This window comes from Camelina sativa, chromosome 6 (assembly GCF_030686135.1).
Source record: "Camelina sativa cultivar CO46 ecotype springtype chromosome 6, ASM3068613v1".
Lineage (NCBI taxonomy): Eukaryota > Viridiplantae > Streptophyta > Magnoliopsida > Brassicales > Brassicaceae > Camelina > Camelina sativa.
Genome location: NC_141885.1, coordinates 14,287,292 through 14,295,562, shown reverse-complemented (window position 1 = coordinate 14,295,562; position 8,271 = coordinate 14,287,292). Strand labels below are relative to the sequence as shown.

At 37.8% G+C, this 8,271-nt stretch overlaps 2 protein-coding genes across 2 annotated transcripts; both read right to left on the bottom strand.

The window, feature by feature from the left end:
• Window positions 1-2,553: 2,553 nt before the first annotated feature.
• On the bottom strand, window positions 2,554-3,177 carry LOC147942578 (uncharacterized). Its single transcript, XM_087456124.1, has one exon. The coding sequence runs from the start codon at window positions 3,175-3,177 to the stop codon at window positions 2,554-2,556; it is 624 nt and encodes a 207-aa protein (XP_087312250.1).
• Window positions 3,178-6,991: 3,814 nt separating this feature from the next.
• On the bottom strand, window positions 6,992-7,747 carry LOC147942577 (uncharacterized protein At4g02000-like). Its single transcript, XM_087456123.1, has one exon. The coding sequence runs from the start codon at window positions 7,745-7,747 to the stop codon at window positions 6,992-6,994; it is 756 nt and encodes a 251-aa protein (XP_087312249.1).
• Window positions 7,748-8,271: the final 524 nt, after the last annotated feature.

Sequence of the window (8,271 nt, the reverse complement as noted above, 5' to 3'; positions counted from 1 at the left end):
GTGGGATCTCGTCAGAGAGCGTGGGAGATGACAATAGTCTTTACTCGTTACCTCTACGTAATAGAAGCATTGGAATCTTAAAAAAACTATGTTCACTAAACCAAATTACGATCAAACACCTTCATTATACAAGAAGACGGCGTGGACTCTTTCTTGGCGGTTTGTAGTGGGTGTGATAGTGGCTTAGTGGCACTTACCTCAAATCTGATCAAGCATGAGACAGAGATGACACTTGCCATTGCTGACGAAATATATTTCGGTTACGGACGACACGACCATGCTCTACGACGAAGAGATACGAGAGAAGAAAGTCATAGAAGAAAGAGGTGGCGTGAGGATACTATAATTGTCTTAAACTTTGATGAAAGATGTGATTTGAGGTATTGGAAGAGAAAGAGATGAAATGAAGGAGTGGAAAAAACAGAGGCGTGAATAAGAAGATGAGTTTTACTAAAAATAATAAAAATATTAGGGATGACTTAGATTAGGGTTGGGTCGGGTGGGCAACCTAAATAAAAAGAAGTTGGATCTGTAAATAACAAAAATTATGAAGGGTTCAGGAGTCTTTCTCCAATTTTTAAATTAAAAGAAAACATAAAACAAAATATTTTTTAATACAAGTGCATATGACAAATGTTTTTCTGGTCAAAGGGTATAATAGAACTAAATCCATTAATTTTTCTTCTTTTATTAGGTGGCATAATTAGATTGGTTGAAAAAGAGAAGGTGAATGAAGGATAACCCCAATTAAATGATATTTACATTTCTCTCTTTTCAGTTTGAATGATACTTATATTACTAAAAATTGAGATACAGTAATCAATGTATCTATATAACTTAAATAAATTAATTTTCCAAAATAATATATTTTTTTTTTGGTCGGATCCAAAATAATTTTTATTGTCAAACTTATCATTTAATAAAGTACCAAACTCTTTTCTATTGATACACCAAAACAAAAATCTCAACTACCATCCATACAGTCATTTAAATGAAATTCAAAATGAAACTAGAATATACCAAAATGATAATTTTTTTTGTTTTTCCTGATGTTGGCAATGATTAGCCGATCATCGAAAGTAGCATCACCTCCTCCGTCGTATGTTAATTATTGTTTGACAAAGTGGATAGACCAAGTGCCAGATTGTTACACTCGGTTGAGATTTTATGAAGGCACCAAAGATATTAGATTTTTAAATCTAGGGTGTTGCAAAGCAGTATACCCAACACTTCCTGGTTTTTGCTTTTTGAAAATCAAGCCTCACCTAAATGTACAAATGACTGTTTTCAAATCGGCTTGTAAGGATGTTCATTCAGCTGTAAGCCCATATTAATGAATTTTATGTATCTTTAAATGATTTGAAATACAATTATACTATTTTGAATTTTATTGCATCATCGTCATTCAAAACCAGTGTTTTCACGACCCGGACCGGATGGTCAGACAAGTTGATCCACGACCGGTACAATTCTTCGATCTGAATTTTCTGCTTATAACCGGAAATTATAAATCTAGAAAAGCCCAAAAAAACTCGCTATAAACACGCAACCCGGTGAACCAGTCAGATCAATCGGGTCAAGGTTCAAGAAAATCTCTTTGATTTCAATGATTTTTGAGTAAATATAGGGTTTCATAATTCAGTAATTCTTTGAACCTCTTAAACTTTTAATTCCTCTCGAAAGGGGAGTTAAGACAAAAATACCTGAGATGGAAAGATCCCAAAAGGACATGAGAAAAGAATATGGTATCGTGAACCTTTAGGATTCATCTCTTCTGCTAGTTTCCCCATGGAAGAAGAAGTTCAAACACAGAAAGAGAAATGAGAAATGAGAATTAAATTACTAAATGGGCCAATAAAAAATTATTATATTGTAGAAAATGTAATTTATGTTTGTTTTTTTTTCATTTTGAATGATAGTTATATTAGTCAAAATAGAGATACAATAATCAATAAATCTATATGACTTAAATAAATGAACTTTCCAAAATAGTTTTTATAGTCAAAATTATCATTTAATAAAATACCAAACTCTTTTCTATTTATACACCAAAAAACAATCTCAACTTCCATCCAGTCATTTAAATCAAATTCAAAATGAAGCTAAAAGCAATTGAAGTAATAATTTTCTAGTTTTCCCTAATGTTGGCAATGATTAGCCAACCATCAAAAACAGCAATAGATCCTCTGCAAGATGTTGATTATTGTTCGAAAAGGTGGCTAGACCAAGAGTCATCTTGTTACACTCAGTTGCAATATTATGAACGCACCAAAGATATTAGATGGTTAACCCCTGAGTATTGCAAAGCATTATTCGCAACACTTCCTTATAATTGCACCTTGATAATCCAGCCTGGCTTAAATGTAGAAATGACTTTCTTCAGAAGTGGTTGTATTAATGTTAATTCAGAAGTGGTTGTATTAATGTTAATTCAGCTGCAACCCATATTAATGATTTTTATGTATCTTTATATATGAAATAAAATTATGCTTTTCTAAATTTTCTTGAATCTTCATTATTCAATATATATTTTTTTTCCTTCCAATAACTTTATTAAAAAGAATAAGCATAATCATAGTTTACAGCAGATAGTAGAAATTGCGGACAAGAGTAGTATATATTATACATTTGAGGACTATTAAGTGTTGTTTTAGCAAGTAGATCTGCGCAGATGTTCTGTTCCCGGTGGTGAAAGGTGAACCGTATGGCATTAAACTTGTGGCACCAACTTCGTATTGTCTCCAAATAATGCTGTAATCGTGGATATGCTTTATGGGTATTGATGATTTTATTCACCAATTCATTATCACCTTCAAATACGACCGAGCAATATCCCAGCGCCCAGGTTGATTGAATAGCCCAGATTAGAGTTGTACATTCTGCTTCCTCAATTGTAGCTCGACCTTGATACTTTCCCATTCCTCCAACAAGGAAAATACCGTTAGTGTTGCGGATTATCCAACCAATACCCGAGTCTCTGTCCCCTGCGTGATGTGAAACATCATAATTACATTTTACCCATCCATGATTGGGTTTTTTCCACTTATCTTGTCGAGGGTGTAATTGTTGTTGATTATTAGATGGACCTGTCAAAGACTGCTCCTCTGGTTGCATGATATTCAGCCATTCCTCTGTATCACCAATAGCTTGCCTAGCTATTTCAGTGATGTCTACCATTCTGTGATTGAACACTAAGTCATTTCTGCTTTTCCATATTCTCCACATTACCCAAAAAGGAGCATATCGATGTAGTTTATTAGTACCATCATGTTCATGAATAGTGAACAAATATCAAAGTTTTGTCCTCAATGGTTATATGTGGGTCTCCAAGCATATGGGTCAGGATTCCAATCACTCGCCATATTGAGATCACTTGAGGGCACGAAAAAAAAGTATGGTCAGTGGACTCGAAGGCCATACATCATCGAGAACAGTAAGGGTATACGTTGACATTACGCCATCTCAAATTATCCGCCACACCTAGCGCGTGCGATGCAAGGCGCCAAATGAAGTGTTTGAGTTTAGGCATGATGTCCAATCTCCATATTTGGGAAGCAATATCTGGGTTAGTTGCAAGTGGCGCCTTAGGAGATTCTTTGTCTCTATCCAAATGAGGTGCTTTCCAATAACCTGATTTTACCGTATACATCCCATTTTTTGTTCCACTCCAGATATAGTTGTCCATTGTTGGCATTTGTGGTAGGTAGGTCTTATATATCAAATGATGGTCTCTTGTATCAGTAAGCCTCTGAACTTGAATCTGATCCCATTGTGAAGACATTGGATCGATAAGAGTACTCACTGGAAGTTCCATATCACTTTCTAGGATCATTCGAGGTGGTCGGGGGGATTAGTTGATAACCAAGGATCAAGGCCGATCTTAGTGTGCTGACCATTACCAATGCTGAATTGTATACCATTCTTTAGGAGTTCCCACCCAAATCTTACGGAGTTCAATCCATATGATGGTTTAGTACCTCGTGATGCTGAGAAGAAATTCGTATCGTGAAAGTATCTTGATTTGAGCAGGCGGTTTGAGGCTGTTCGGCCGTTGGAGTATCTTCCAAGCCTGGTTAGCTAACAAAGCCTGATTAAAACTATGAAACTCTTTAAAGCCAAGACCTCCTTCAGTCTTTGGTGTAACCAACTTTTTCCAAGCTATCCAAGATAGTTTTCTTTTTTCTTGTGTTGAACCCCACCAAAATCGTGCTATTAAGCTATCCAGTTCAGAGCATAACTCTTTTGGCAACTCAAAGCAATTCATAGAGTACACTGGCATCGCAGATGAAACAGACTTTATGAGTATTTCTTTCCCTGCTGTAGAGAGAAACTTGGTTTGCCATCCATCTATTTTCTGTTGGACTTGTGTATGAACATATTGTAACATTTCCTTTTTTCTTCTGCCAAACTGTTATGGGAGTCCCAAATACTTGCCACCACCTCCCACATTAGGTATCTTAAGGATATGTTTGATTCGATCTCCTGTGCATTGATACACTCTACTCCCAAATGTGATTGAGGATTTTTCAAAGTTGATAATCTGACCCGACGTTTCACCATAATCATTGAATATTTGTAGAAGATTTACACTATTGCGGTGATTGGCTTTGAGAAAAAATAAGGAATCATCAGCAAATAAGAGATGGGACACTCTAGGACCGCCATTACTGATTTGTATTCCTTGGATGCGCCCTGAACGTGTAGCTTGTGATAACAACGAACTAAGTACATCAGCGCAGAGGATGAATAAAGATGGAGATAACGAACCCCCTTGGCGTATTCCTCTACTCGGCCTAAAATATCCATATGGACTCCCATTTATCAAAACAGAGAAAGAGACTGAACCAACACATTCCATTATCCATTTGATCCATCTTGGGTGAAACCCTTTTTTAACCAGCACTGCTTCCAAAAAAATCTATTATACTCTATCATAGGCCTTACTAATGTCAGTTTTCACTGCCATATAAGAATTAGCACACCTTTTTCGAACCTTGAGGGAGTGTAATACTTCATGAGCAAGAAGGACATTATCTGTGATATATCTACCAGGAATGAACGCTGCTTGGGTCTTAGATACAACTTGTGAAAGGACCTGCTTCAGTCGTTTGGTTAAAATTTTGGATATTATCTTGTATATGACATTGCATAAAGCAATGGGACGAAAGTCTTTCATCGTTTTTGGATCTTTCTTGGGGATTAGACACAGGTTAGTGTGATTCCATTCTCGCTGCATCTCGCCTGTGATGAAAAATTTTTTGACCTCCGCTATGACGGTAGGACCAACTACTTCCCAGTAATGTTGGAAAAAAGCTGCATTAAACCCATATGGGCCTGGTGCTCGTGTCGCTCCAATGGAGAATAAAGCTGACCGTATTTCCTCAGTGGTGACTTTAGATACAAGATAGGTATTCATCTCTGCTGATACTACTGATTGGATGTTCTGTAATGTCTTTGTGATGTCCGTTGTAGTAGTACTAGTAAACAGATTACTGAAGTAACTGATTGCCTCTGTTGCTATCTCCCGATTCCCATATATTCTTGTACCGTTTTCATCAAGGATTGATGTTAAACGATTCCTCGCTATTCGATTCTTCGTCGAAGCATGGAAGTACCGAGTATTACGATCACCATAATGGAGCCACAGGTTACGGCTTTTTAATTGCCAATATTTTTCTTCCTCTCCAAATGCATTACTGAGACGTCTTTGAAGTTCATGTAGTTGGTCTAAGGAGATAGCCGGATTGGTGTGTGCTACATCGATTTCCTGGGTCAATTCTTTGATCTGTATATCAGAGTTGGTATTATGGTTTCGTTTCCATTGCGAAATGTCTTTCCTACAGTGACAGATTCGTTCATAAAGAGACCTATCTTGTGAGTCACAATCGGACCAGCTGTGCTGTACTACATCGTGAAACTCTTGGAGTTGGCAGAGTCGAGTATCAAATTGAAAAGGTTTCATACCTCTGTCCATTGTACGTTTGATCTTGATTACTGCTGGGCGATGATCAGATTCCACCATTTCCAGATAAATAACTTCAGATGCAGAGAAAGTAGCTTTTCATTAATCATTAGCCAATGCACGATCAAGCCAACATTGAAATGTATGATTCCATCGTTTTCCAGACCATGTCATATTATTGCCTTTGAAAGGTAAATCATAAACTTTGCAGATATTAACCATGTTTCTGAAATCTGTGAAGCTCTAATTTCCTCTTACACAACCAACCTGTTTCTCATTGTTATTGAGTATCTCATTGAAGTCACCACACATTAACCAAGGACCATTTCTGTTTGCTGATATTCGTTGTAAATGTTCCCAAAGGTGATGTCTCAGTTCACGTATTGGGTGACCATAAACACATGAGAAATAGAAAGAAACATCTTTATTATTGATTTTGCAGTCAATGATCCTTTCGTTTACATCATAAAAACAAACAGAAACAGTCTTCTTCCATCACATAGCTAAACCACCCCCTATACCCAAAGGAGATACACACTTCACACAATCATATCCCAACTGAGCTGCAACGTCGTGAACGATATCATCTGGGTTCTTAGTCTCGATCAAAAAAGAGTATGTCCGAGGAATAATTTTCCTTAATCCCTTTGAGGCGTCGAACTACCAGGGACCCTTTCAAGCCCCGTTAGTTCTAAAAGGCTGTATTCATGGCGCCTCCGGTGGCTTATGGCCCACCGTACCATCACCTTGGTTGATCGGGAATCCTCCTTCCATGTCGACTGGTGCCTACTCTGTTGGTACCGCTTGCATCAGAAACCAATTGCATGTCTCGAGTGTCTCAGATTGTCGTACATTCATCTTTGCATAACATTGTTGAGTGTCTTCAGAAGCAATGGTATGGCGTGTATCACAGCAAAGTAGTGGAAAGATCACATTGTATTCAGGAGTAGATGAATCAGTCTTTCGCTTCTTAGACGCAGCAAGGTTGTTATCATTCTTTGTTTTGACATGAGCAGGTGCACTGACGTTTTATGGCAGTTCTTCAGGCTGGTCATCAACCGGATCCTCTGGATTATAGTCAGGGTCATCATTATCTTCATCCGTTGGTGGTGGAGGGGGGTTGTTCCCAGAAGGGCATTCAACAACATCATGAGTTATCAAGCTACAGTGTGTGCAAAAGTTGCGGAGTTTCTCATATCGAAACTTAAGAGTACAAGTGTGATTTCCAAACTGGAATTGGCATTGGAACCGTAGAGGAGTGTTGACATTCCATAGTAGTCGTATTCGCACATTGTCAATCAAGACCGCCCCATCGCCGCCAAAATCAGTCTCCAGGAAATTTCCAATCGTTTCTCCGATGAAGGTCATCATACGAAGGGTGAGGAAATGGACCGAAATTCCGCAAATTTGAACCCAAAAAGGAATGGAAGTCAAATCTGCATCAATTTGGTTAGGATGCCATCGTTGTGTAACACAAATCCATTCATTAAAGGACCAAGGTCCTATTCGCTCAACAGCCACCATGGATTCCTTAGAGGGAAATATGAATTGAATCTTCTTATTCTCCAAGATTCGACCAGAAACCTCATCATTACTCCCCCAAAGCCTTGGTAAAGTACTCAGCATCGCACAGAGGTTCTGCTTCCTAGGGTTGACCGGTTTCACCATTAGACTGAATTGTGTCGCTTGAATTGCTTCTGCATATAGATCGGCTGGGAGATGAACCGTAGCATCCTCAATACCCAAAGCAGTTTCTTGCATTTGGCGTCTGATTCGATCCGCCATCAGTAATATGAACAAAGGAAAATGATTAATTTCACTCTGATCAACCTGAGGAAACCAGAGACCAATGCAAGGATTATATAGGTTTCGATGAAGGGCGGTTACAACATTGGTAACCGTTACCAACCCCTGAAAAAATTGCCAAAAACCGGCGAGTTCGGCACTTAGAAGAGAAGAGACACAAAGAAATGATGAACCGGTGTAAAAACAAAAATCGCCTCCCTCTCGTCTTTTTGGACATCCGTATTTTTTTTGTTTTTCATTCAATATATATATATATATCCTTTCACTTGCTCTCGTTCATTGAATCTGTCAAATGTCATTTTCTTTGTTTGAAGTCTCATAATATTAATCTTGTTCCTTTTGGCAACGAGATCAATTTTTTTTTTTTTTTTTTGAGAAAACGTTAAACCAAAACACATAACTTGACTGATTTAGTGAAAAATTTGGTACGTATAAAACTGAAAATCAACCCAGAGATCACCTTGAGATCACAAAAGGAAATCAACCAAAATCCACCTTTCAAA